This window comes from Paroedura picta, chromosome 12, assembly GCF_049243985.1.
Source record: "Paroedura picta isolate Pp20150507F chromosome 12, Ppicta_v3.0, whole genome shotgun sequence".
NCBI classification, from domain to species: domain Eukaryota; kingdom Metazoa; phylum Chordata; class Lepidosauria; order Squamata; family Gekkonidae; genus Paroedura; species Paroedura picta.
This window is the reverse complement of record NC_135380.1, coordinates 12324538-12337155: the sequence shown is the minus strand read 5'-3', so window position 1 is coordinate 12337155 and position 12618 is coordinate 12324538. Positions and strand designations below refer to the sequence as shown.

At 48.8% G+C, this 12618-nt stretch overlaps 1 protein-coding gene across 1 annotated transcript in view; it reads left to right on the top strand.

Annotated features, from left to right (window-relative positions):
- Positions 1-8063: 8063 nt before the first annotated feature.
- The window catches only part of ESAM (endothelial cell adhesion molecule), a 62073-nt gene continuing 57518 nt past the window's right edge, over positions 8064-12618 (top strand). Inside the window, exon 1 of the mRNA XM_077305676.1 lies at positions 8064-8198. Coding sequence (XP_077161791.1) covers positions 8111-8198 — 88 coding nt within the window. The 5' untranslated portion in view covers positions 8064-8110. The remainder of the gene's footprint in view (positions 8199-12618) is intronic.

Genomic DNA, 12618 nt, shown 5'->3' with positions numbered 1-12618 from the left:
TGGAAGTTGTGACATACAATGAATGTGTCAGTCCAAATAAAACAAAATGTGGATTTTCAGATATGTGTTGCTTGCTTAATGACAACCATCATAGCGGATGGATCTCCACTGGCATTTTTATAGGCTTATTTTTATTTCGAAATGTGCTTCAGTGTTTCAGAAAAAGCTCGGGGCGGTTTACCATGTGACTTTTAAAAAAATCCACATTATTATTTTAATGACATTGCTTAATGAAGCAGCAGTAAGTTGTGGATTGAAAAATAGTTTCCATATGCTTCGTAAAGGAAGAGGACTCCTAAATACATCAAAGTCAATAGACTTGAATATGTAATACTTATTAGGGGATCACGCAGTATGTTCACTCTAATGTCCTGAAGGTTATACCAGAGCAAGCATGTTAGGGTTAGCACAGGAAGAAGTTCTGTAAGCATGTACAATCAGACTGAATTTGGGTAATTTTGCCAATTGAAGCAGGCATCTGAACGTCTTAATGCATAAGGAGGTCTAGCTGTCAGCAGATCGTTCCTGGGAAATCTCTGCAGTAAATTTGTGTTCGGTGAAAACTTGATCCTGCATTCGGTGGAAACAGCAGAGCAGCTTTTTTGCATAGCAGGAGAAAGAGATTGGAAGCCAATGAATGGAGCAGGATAGGGCCTCAGGTGATCTAATATAAGTAGAACTAGTTAACTTCCTCCTGATGACATTCTCTGCCAATTGAAGCAGTAACCTCACAATGTCAGCGGATAGGTGGAGTCCAAAAAAGTTCAGCTCTGTATGAAAGCTAACTATTAGTTGGGAGTTCTAGTTCAGTGAAGATCCTAGGTTTAAACCCTGATATCTTCAGGAAAAGGAGGTAAGGTGCTGTGAAAGAATGAGATTCACCAGCAGTTGTGATACAAGTCAGCTTCCATCTGTAATACAGGGCGTATGAATCCAGATCAATTGCCAAGTGCTCAGCTGTACAATATGCAGCAGGACAAGGAGAGGAGCAAGAGGAAGCCCAAGCTGAGAGCCTCAATCAAGAACAGAAATGTAATGCTGTTTGGAGAATAAGAGAAAAGGCAATCAATTCTATAAATATATGGGATTTAATGGGGGCATGTTGTTTAATGGGCATAGCAGAATCGACATTCTCTTAGTCACACCTTCACTCCCCAAAAACTCATTTTTCTGGGGATTGAAGATGACCTCAGAGAGATTTCGGAAGGCTCTTGATTTTGTCTCATGCTGGCCAGCAGAGGGGGCCATGTTCTAAAGAATGTGGAACTGAGCTGAGCTATTTAACTTTTTCCAGATGGCAAAAGGCCAGTGCACTTTAATGCTACCAGAGCCGTGCAGTTTCCTCTCACTCACCTTATCTATTTGCCACATTTTTACCCCTCTCCTCCTTTCATGGAACTATTGATGACATCCACAGGTCTCCTTTATAGTCACAACAACCTTGTGCGGTAGGGTATGCTGAGAGTGACTGGCCTAAAATCACCCAGTGAACTTCAGGGCTAAGTGAGAGTGTGAACCTGCATCTGCTCAGTCCTAGTCTAACCTTTCCAGGGGTAGTCAACCTGTGGTCCTCCAAATGTCCATGGACTACCATTCCCATGAGCCCCTGCCAGCGTTTGCTGGCAGGGGCTCATGGGAATTGTAGTCCATGGACATCTGGAGGACCACAGGTTGACTACTCCGGCTTCACATCACCTGCTGCCTGGTCCTTTTAACTGGAGATGCTGGGGATTGAACACGGGACATTTTGCATGCAAACCACAGGCCCCAGGAGCAGATGTGGAGATAACTTTTCCTACTGCAGACAAACCAAAGGCTATACAGTAATTAATAACCTCTGTTCAGACCACTTGGCAAAAATCTTCCTCTGTTTTGGAATTTACTGAGAACAGCCAATTTGCACATACATTTGGGGAGGGGTCACATTTCCATGATGGCCCCTAGTGCTATTTAGCAGTCACATAGCGCTTGAGCATTTAAAATGACTCACCTTTCTGCCATGGTTATATCTAGTCTGTAATAAAGGTCAGTATGAGGCTGGGATTTCGATCCCAGCAGCCAGCTCAAGGTCGATTCAGCCTTCCATCCCTCAGGTTGGTAAAAGGAGTACCCAGCTTGCTGGGGGGTAAATGGTAAAGACAGGGGAAATCACCCCGTATTGAGTCTGCCATGAAAATGCTAGAGGGCATCACTCCAAGAATCAGACATGACCCGGTGCTTGCACAGGGGATACCTTTACCTTTACCTTTTATATCGCAGTATACGTAGTATGGGGAAGGGACACAGTGGTAGAGTGCTTGACTTGCAGAAGATCAGAGGTTCAATTCCTGGCACCTTCAGTTAGCGATTCCAGCAGAAGGTGTCGTGAGAGACCTTGACTTAAAATCCTTGGAGTGGACAAAACTTTGAAATAACTTGGTTGTTAACTATTTATTGATATGCATATATTAATGTGATATAAATTTATATGTTATAATTATTGTTATCTTATTGTCTTATATATGTTGTTGCCCCTGTCATAAATACTTAAAAAAATATTATTAAAATGTGGGGGAGGGAGATACAGACCCTAACAATTGTTCTAGCTAAAGCATACATATTTATTTACTGTATTTCCACGTCACCTTTCTCTTCGATGGAGATTCAAAGTAGCTTACCTCATTCTCCTCTCCTCTACTGCTTTCCTCACAACAATCCTCTGAGGTAGGTTAGGCTGAGAGCTTTTGACTGGCCTGGAGTCACCCAGTCAGGTTCCGTGGTGGAGGGGGGATTCAAATCTGAGTCTCCCAGAGTGGGGATTCAAACCTGAGCCCCCGAGATCTTAATCTGAATCTCTGCTTTCTCAACCAGGGGTTTATGAAACCAGGGGTTCCTTGACAGTCTGGAAGGCTTTCCTGAATGGGTGGGAGTTAATTAATGTCTATTAAAATTTGTTAAACATTAATCAGGTGATATGACCACAGTCCCTTGGACTGCAAGGCGAACAAGCCGGTCAGTCCTAGAGGAGATCAGCCCTGACTGCTCCTTAGAAGGCCAGATCCAGAAGATGAAACTCAAATAATTTAGCCACCTCATGAGAAGGAAGGACTCCCTGGAGAAGAGCCTAATGCTGGGAGCGATCGAGGGCAAAAGAAGAAGGGGACGACAGAGAATGAGGTGGCTGGATGGAGTCACTGAAGCAGTAGGTGCAAACTTAAATGGACTCCGGGGAATGGTAGAGGACAGGAAAGCCTGAAGGATCATTGTCCATGGGGTCGCAATGGGTCGGACACGACTTCGCACCTAACAACAACAACATGACCACATATGGTCATGGTGAGCCTCCCCATCCCCAAATGGCCAATGACTGGGAAGGGGAGGGGCCCCGGGTAGACAGCTCTGCTTCCCAACCTTATTCTGCCACTTCTGGCATTTATCGAAGCCTCGGGAATGTTTAGGGGATTCTCAACAGTAAAAAAGTTGAGACAAGCTAACCACTACACCAAATAGGGGAGCTGTCTCATTCAGGAATGCAAAAGGACAGCTTTGCTATGCTACAAACAAAGATGAATTGGATAACTTCAGGAGCCTAACTGGCTTCCACTTTTTAAATTTTGAATTGTTGCTTTTGTCTGAAGAGCTCCACCAGGGGTGGTTTCACAATGGTAGAAAAATAAAAATTTATCCGGGAGAACAAAATAGATTAACGTGCAGCTGGGCCACCTAGTGCTAATCCGTTCATATTCAGAGATTTGGTTAAATCCTGATTAGATTTAAGAACATGTTAAAGTTGTTACCCTTCCGTCCTAATCTGATTGAAGCATCGAGACAGCATTGTTCATGTCCATTTGAAAGTTCCTTTCCCTCACGAGTAATTATTGGACGGGCAAATCTATTGCTGTCCTCCGTACTGAGGACGAGCGGCCAAGGGAAGTGTTCCATAATCTCCCCTGGGCCACCTTGCGTTGGAGAGAGATCAAGGAGAGAGTGAGGTTTCCCTCGTGAAGCTTCCCTCTGTTTATTCTGGTCTGTTTGAGTGGCTTACTCCCAAAACTGCCCACAAATAGGTCACAAGTTTTCCCCTTCTCTGGAGAATGGTAGGCTTAGCCACACGGATCCACGCACCGGTAATCTCGAGGCTTGACTATTACACTGGCCTTTACAGCTGTCTGCCCTTGAAGACTACTCAGGAATTACAGTTAGTGCAGAACATTTTTATACTCAGGCTTGTTTTAAAGGGACTGGCCCGTTTTTGCAGTGCAGTGATCCTCACTCCATGGCTTGTGGAGAGTCACATTCTAACCCACAGAAAAAGAGCCACATTCACTTCCACCAGTGGTTTCACAGCCTACCACTTCCCCCAGAAGTGGCAGTTTCAAGGTGGAAACCACCTGCCGTCCACCGGCCCTATCAGGTAAGGGCCTTGCCCACTTGTCTGGAGTGTGGGGGTGGGTGCCACATTAGGGATCAGAGCTCATCAGTGACACAGGTGGCCCTCAAGCCCTGGGTGTCAATGTCCTAATGGCTGTGCTTTAATGGGAGTGTTTGTATTGGATGCGTTTCACTGGCTCTCAGGGACACTGGACATGGTTCCCCCCTCACTTTACACATTCTCTTTCCTTCACCATTTTGTCCCAACCATATTCTTTAGGATCGCACCACTTCTGGGGTTTCTCGAAGCTTGGAGAATGTCTCAGGGTTTCTCAATGGGAAACAAGTTGAGTAAGGCTGCTCTAGTCTCTGTGTCTATGGGCCCTTCACATGGGCAGGGGCTACCATGATGAAGATTCAGTGTTCTGATCCCAAAGCCAGGCCATTTCACTGCAGCAATTGCTCACCATTTCAGAGGAGGAGAAGGTGAAAACCTCAGCTCAACCCTTAAGCTATTCTCCATAATTTTTAAAGACAATTAGAGGCCAACCAGCCTCCTTAGTGCTTAGATGTTGTCAGTTCTTAGACATAAACAGAACACTCCTGTGGCACAGTGTTAATTCGGGCTACACGTTCAATCTGGTGAACTTCTGTGCATCTCATACCAGAGAGACACTCCCCCTCGCCCCACATTTTTCGTCTCTCTTCGTTTTCAAGCTGAACTTGCCAGACTGAGAACACAGCTCCAAAACACGAACTCTGCGAACCACCGGAAAAGAGGCAGCAGGGTAGTTTTTCACTTTTGGGACTGACACCGCAGTGTGTCTACACGGGAACTCACCTGCTTTTTTGCAAAGTGGAGGCCAACTTCAGAAAGAAGGAGGGAGTGGAGATGAAAGGTGACTGCAGGGCTCCCTCTTGTTTGCCCTCCCCCTGCAGGTCCCGATCCGGGAAGAAGGTCACTTGGGCACCAGGCTAAGAAAGGTCAACCAGCTCATTCCACTCCAGAAAACACTTTGGAACCTTTTCTTTATAGCACAGGGAGCCAGTTCGCACGTGCACCTAAGTGCATTTCAGGTGTTGGCACGTGTATATGAACCAAGCCTCGGTCACCACTTGAATACCACAAATAAGATCCCACACTGAAGTTTCCATGCCACAAAACCTCCAAGTGACTGTAACAGCTGTTGATTCTGACAGCAAGTACAGCAACCTGGAACATCCATCCCTCTGCTTCCAGCCCTTTCAAACGCATGTTCTCTGGCTTCCCATTTAGTAGTACTTGGCTGCCTCTTTGAGCCAGGAGAGAAGAACGAAGGAGGACAGTTTCCTTCTTCAAGGAGTGACTTCATCTTTCTCAAGTCACTCCTTCAAGGCATCCCAGTCCTGCTCAGAAATCCCTGTCAATAAATGAAGATATCTGCATCCTGTTGCTGCCTGGAAGTGAAGAGCTGCAATGGGAGGGCGCAGATCTGGAAGGACAGTTCGGCTGATCCTTCTACCTAACTGGGGGGAAAGGCAGCAGGAGATTAGGAGGAGAGAAGGGTGCAGGAATCAGGGAATGAGGGACTGTACTTCTTTCTTTCTTTTTTTTTTCTTGCAAAATGGCCCCTTACAGACTTGTCCCGCTGGTTATTCCTTCAAGGATCCCTCCTTCTTAGCCAGAGCTTTGACATTTTGTGTGATTTCTACCTCATTTAAAAATTGTTTCAGCGATGTATGTTTGAGAAGGCTGTTGTTATTTTAACGGTTTTATAATACATGGAGCCTCTTGTGGCGCAGAGTGGTAAGGCAGCTGTCTGACAGCTTTGCCCATAAGGCTGGGAGTTCAATCCCAGCAGCCGGCTCAAGGTTGACTCAGCCTTCCATCCTTCCGAGGTCGGTAAAATGAGTACCCAGCTTGCTGGGGGGTAAACGGTAATGACTGGGGAAGGCACTGGCAAACCACCCCGTATTGAGTCTGCCAAGAAAACGCTAGAGGGCGTCACCCCAAGGGTCAGACATGACCCGGTGCTTGCACAGGGGATACCTTTACCTTTCCTAAGAGCCTCTTGTGGCGCAGAGTGGTAAGGCAGCTGTCTGAAAGCTTTGCCCATAAGGCTGGGAGTTCAATCCCAGCAGCCGGCTCAAGGTTGACTCAGCCTTCCATCCTTCCGAGGTCGGTAAAATGAGTACCCAGCTTGCTGGGGGGTAAACGGTAATGACTGGGGAAGGCACTGGCAAACCACCCCGTATTGAGTCTGCCATGAAAACGCTAGAGGGCGTCACCCCAAGGGTCAGACATGACTCGGTGCTTGCACAGGGGATACCTTTACCTTTACCTTTATAATACATGACTTAAACCGTTACCTGCCTTGGCGGCCCTTGCAAGGGCAGGAAGGCAGGAAATAAATGTTGCCGTCCATCAATGTGTATTCCAGCAGAAGCTTTTGCAAGTCAGAGCTCCCTTTGTCAGTCACTCAGCTTGCATCTGACAAGGGGAGCTCGGAGGCATGTGAGCCTGTGTAGGAATAAGTTGCTCAGTCTTGAAGGTGTCACTGATTTGGCTGCCTCCGACTTGCGTGGCTACCCTGCCAGAATCTTTACCCATGCACTGCACTCTTGGTGCCAGCCTGAAGACAGCTTCCAGAAAGATCGGAGCAGGAGGTAGTAGTCAGTGTCAGGGGAGGATCTGGATGACCCAGGTTCAAATTCCCCTCTGACTGGGCGACCTTGGGCCAGTCATACACTTGCAGCTTAACCTACCTCATAAGGTTGTTGTGAGAATAAATGAAGCAGAAAAGAATGGTCACCTTGGTTCCCACTGGGGTGGGGTGGGGTGGGGGGATGAGGACTCCAAGCTGAGAAACACCAGGATATCTGGGGACACCCGGTGGGGAGCGGTGTTATAGAGTCTACCTTCCATATTTTCTTCAGAGGAGGTGATCTCTGTAGTTTTGTGAAGAGCTGTGATTCTGAGAGATCCCAGGTCCAGTCTGGAGGCTGGCATCCCTAGTCCCCACTTAGGATGAAAGGGGCAGTGTAAATGAAATAATAAAATAGGTATCAAAATACTAAGCAGACTTGTTTAAGATTACATCCCCCCCCCCCCACGATCAAAAAGGCAGGTTGCTAATAGACACCAACGTAGCTTGTGTGGGTCTCCCCTTTCTCCATTTTAGTGGCACAACCACCCTGTGAGGTAGGCTAGACTGAGAGTGTATGACCGCCCCGGTCTTTCCCCACCAGCTACCCACAAGCACCTCTATGGTCTTCTAGATTGCTCAGTTGGACCCTTCTTGGAACTGTAAGGTTTTTGCAAAGGGGAAAGCTTCCAGACACGTCTGGTTTCAAATCCTGCCCTGTTTCCAAGGTGCCTTTAGGCGGTTGCTGAAAACCCCCCTCTGCATCCTCACCCCAGTGAGAACCCATGGCGCTTACTGAGGAAACTCTGAACAGGCTTGCACTCCCGACTTCACCTGGGCAGCAAAGGGGGGCGTCGCTTGGGCTCAGTGGCAAGCCCCACTGCCCTCCCCCCCCCCCCCCGGCCTCAGTCCGCCTTCGGGCTTCCCTTTCCCCTTCCCGCGCCCGCCCGCTCGCCCCGCCCTCCACCTGCGCGCCCCGCCCCCTCTGGCCCTGGATAGGTCTCTTCCCCAGCCCTGGGGCGTCGCCCCTCCCCACCTGCCCGCCCCGCCCCCATGGCCCGGCTCCTCCTCCTCGCTGCCTGGCGCCCGCCCCCACGGACTTGGCCGCTGCACCTGCCGCCGCTGCTTGTGCGGGGATGAGCGCGGCGCGGCAGGCGCCTCCGCGGGGGATCGGCGGCGGGATGGAGCCTCTGCCCTTGGCGCTGGGGCTGGCGGCGCTGCTGGGTGAGCGGCGGGGCGCGGAGGGTGAGCCCGCGGGCTCGGCGGAACTTGCTGCCGGGGAGCAGACCTCCCCAGCCCGGTGCCCGCCACTGGGATCGCGAAGACGCCAGGCCATGGGGGGGGGGGAGAGAAGGGGAACTTCTGCTCCCCGGGGTGGGGTGGGGGTGGGGGTGGGGGGCCGCTGCGTTCTTGCGGGCCAAATGCGGATTTTGAAAGAAACGGGCGGGGGGCGCTTGCAAGGCGAACGGGGCTGCGTTCCAGCATCGCCTTTCTCGCGGGGAGCCCGCTGCTTCGGAAGCAGGCTAATGCGGATTAGTTACCGCGCGGCAACGATCTCCTCCGTCAATAGTGCCGTTGGGGGAGCGGAGTCCAGGTAGATCTCCCCGCTGTTTAGGGCCGAAAGAGAGCTGGTGAACCTCGCTTGGAAGGGGGAACACGGGCAGGAGCTGCAGGGCTCCGTGATGCCAGACGAATGCTGCGCCTGAAGCGAGAATCCGGGTGCCTCTGCTGGAATAACGACCGGTTATTATTATTAGATTATAGGATGGGTTTTTTTTTTGGGGGGGGGGGGCGGGCGAGTCTGAAGTGTCGTAAGACTTGAGGGTCATTCCTCTGATGGTCCTTGTCTGTGACGTTAAAGTCAATTTGTCGGTCCGGCCAGATCTCTGGCGGGGCTCTTAAAAAGTCTAATTCGTTCCGGGCTTGTTGCAAGGCATGGCGAATTTGCTCAACCCCAAATGAATGGTCGTGATCAACCTCGCGGGGTTGTTGTGCGAGAGTTTTCTGCGCGTCAAAGGGGTTCGCGGTCTAATAAGGGGGACCAATGAAGGCTGTTCCAGGTCTGGAAGGGATCTCGCCTCCCCTCCCCTCCGGCTGCCTGGCTACGGCGCGCCTTCCCAGCTAATCTCTCCGCGTGGAGTTCGCCTCCCTGCGGCTTCCCTAATCCAGCACGAAGGAGAGGACCCGACGTGCCTTGAATAATCTCTTCCCTTCGTTTAGCAGCCTCCTTTCCTGCAGCCGGAGCGGCGCGACCCTTCCCAAAGCCCATGTCTCAGCAATTAAATTAGGAGTCTTTCCAAGGAAACCCCTCTACAATAGCAACACTGTACCGGAACGATCGACTGAACACCCCGCTTGACCTGTTATGGCAGGGGTAATCAACCTGTGGTCCTCCAGATGTCCATGGACTTCAATTCCCATGAGCCCCTGCCAGCAAATCTGGAGGACCACAGCAGGGGCTCATGGGAACTGTAGTCCATTGACATCTGCAGGACCACAGGTTGACTACCCCTGCCCAAAGTAACATTCAGGTGGGACCCATGAATGATTCATGGAGAAGGAACTGCAAAGGAACCAGCCAGGTCAACAGGCACCAATAATGGCCAATTCTCTGTTTTTGACTGATTGGTCCTTCCGAATCTACCAGCTGCCCTCCTCAACAGTCAGCTCTAGTATAACTGCCTTAAGTCTTCATCATATAGGGGAGAATCTGAGCCTGGAGCAGAACCGGGTCAGGATAAATCCCCTATCCCCATAACACAGGGGTAGTCAAACTGCATTTGCTGGCAGGGGCTCGTGGGAAATGTAGTCCATGGACATCTAGAGGGCCGCAGTTTGACTACCCCTGTCTTAGGGCACTGGTTTCAAGGTGGTAAGGTCTGTAGTCAGATTGGGGCGGGGAGTTTGCTCCGGCCTCATTGCCACTAGTCATAGAATTATTGGCTTGTTTTATCTGGAGGTGGGAGGAGAAAGGGAGGAAAGATATATATGGTAAAAATTTGATAGTAGATCTTGTGTTGCTCAAAGATTCTCTGATAATTCCTGAATTAGTCTGAAGAGTGTGTGTGTTAAGAGTTGTCACATCGCTTCCTGCCTATGGCAGCACTATGAATTCAGGAGCTCCAAAATAACTGAAGGTTTCCTTAACTGAGTCGATCCACCTCATGTTGGGCGGGTTATTCTTCTTTTCCGGCTCCCTTCGACTTTTCCTAGCATTCTTGTCTTTTCAACTCTAGTTTTTCTTGAAATTTTCGTTTTATACTTTGCAATTTTATTCCAATAAAGGTACTCTGAACTCTAGCTTTTCAGAATATAACCACAGAATGATAACAGTTTTGTCATTTTTGGCTTTTCGGGAGAGGTCAGGCCTACTTGGATCATAGAATCATAGAGTTGGAAGGGACCTCCAGGGTCATCTAGTCCAACCCCCTGCATTATGCAGGAACTTACAACTACCTGCCCACCTACAGTGACCCCAATTTCATGTCCAAATGATCTTAAACCCACTGTTTTGGGGGGGAGGGGGAGTCCATGGTGTCTGTAAACCTCTCCACCAACTCCACATTTCACAATGTATCATCTTTCTTCATTTTCCAGCTTTCACACTCTTACATGGTAATGGGGAATACGATGGCATGATTGTCCCCAGTGACCTCTATGAATCATTTCTAGCTCTTTCGTGACGGCCCTGTCTGAAGCAGCAAAGTAATACAGGGAACTTATAATCTTGAACAAAATTTCTTCCAGCATAAATTTTCGCCATCCAGCGTTCATCAAATGCACTAGAGCAGGGATAGTCAAACTGCGGCCCTCCAGATGTCCATGGACTACAAGTCCCAGAAGCCCCTGCCAGCGATGCTGGAAGGGGCTTCTTGGACTTGTAGACCATGGACATCTGAAGGGCCGCAGTTTGACTACCCCTGCACTAGAGTGTACATCCGCTAGGCAGATTAAACTAGAAGCTGTCAATGTTACAAAAAGAAGCCAGTTTAAAATAAGATCGGATCAGAAGTGGGTGAGGACGATTCAACTGTTAGGGTTAACGTGCGATCTGATCAAGGAAGGTGCAAGATGAAAATATGAAAAATCGATTCAGTGATAAAGTTATAAAAGTTTAGCGGAACGAATTAACTTAAGCAACTAGTGGATTGTGCAAAATCTATTAGCACATAGAGGGGCTGAGAGATTCAAAGTCCTTGTTAAGGTCTGGGGTAGGAAGATGGTATGCAATAACTGATAACATTCTAAGAGCTGCAAAGCCTTCTGTTTCAGGATTCTAGCAGGCAGTTACTGTCAGTCTTTGTCCCAGATAACGTCTTTCAGCAGGTAGCACTGAAGACCTTTCCACACAAGATTGCTTTGGGTGTGCCTGACTGTTCATGTTGCACTGTCTGAATTATGGACACTTTCCCTTAAGATCATGATTGCAGAGAGAATGGGAGCTTCACCACTGTCAACAATATGTTTAGTGACATTGTTATTTGTTCTTGCAGGGATTTGGGTGCTGTCCCAAGGGTGACAGTTGGGAGACTGTGTTTTTTAGTGGTTTACTGGAGATGGGATCTTTCCCATCTGAGCACTGACAGGTTCCATACTTGCTTACCTTCGGCAAGGCTCTTACATCATGGGACCCAGCATCAAACTCTGAGTCACAGATTTTGTATCATTAGTGCTTCTCCCTACCCCCAGCAATTATTGTCCCACCATCCTGTTTTGGGGATTATTATTTTTTAAAAGTCAGCAAAACCTGGATTCTCCAAAGCTCTGAAACTCCAGTGCAAGAACAGAGACACAACCTCATTTCTTCTTCTAAGCATGGCACAGAAAGGTGTGTGTGTGTGTGTGTGTCATTTTAGGGACCTTTGTGCGCTAATTTCTTGTTTGGAAAATATTCTTGGGGATTGATGCACTTCCCTATGGCTTTAGTTTTTGCAGAGTAGCATATGTGTAGCTATCATATTCTTCAAGTGTCTAGCAGACAGCATCAAAGTTAGCACCCCTCCGCAAAGTGACCTTGTGAACTGCATGCATGGCACGTTTCTAATAATCATGCAAATCCCCCAACACCACCAAGTCTCTTTTCCTGAATGAGGAGCATCTTATATACTTGTTGAGTCTGGTGGTGGAAAGTGCCATCAAGTTGCAGGCAATTTATGGAGACCTCACAGGGTTGTCAAAGGCAAGATGCATTCAGAGGTGGTTCGTCGTTGCTTGCCTCTTTTTAGCGATGCTGAACTTTGTTTCTTGGTGGTCTCCCATCCCAACACTAACCAGGCCTGACCCTACTTAGCTTCTGAACTAGTTTGGGCCATCAAGGTCAGGGTCTAGTCGCAAGGTAAAGGTATCTTCTGTGCAAGCGCCGAGTCATGACTGACCCTTGGGGTGACGCCCTCTGGCGTTTTCTTGGCAGACTCAATACGGGGTGGTTTGCCATTCCCTTCCCCAGTCATTACCGTTTTACCCCACAGCAAGCTGGGTGCTCATTTTACAAACCTCGGAAGGATGGAAGGCTGAGTCAACCTTGAGCCGGCTGCTGGGATGGAACTCCCAGCCTCATGGTCAGTGCTTCAGACAGCATGTCAGCTGTCTTACCACTCCATGCCACAAGAGGCCCCTGGTCTAGTGGGTAGCTAATTCCTAAAGA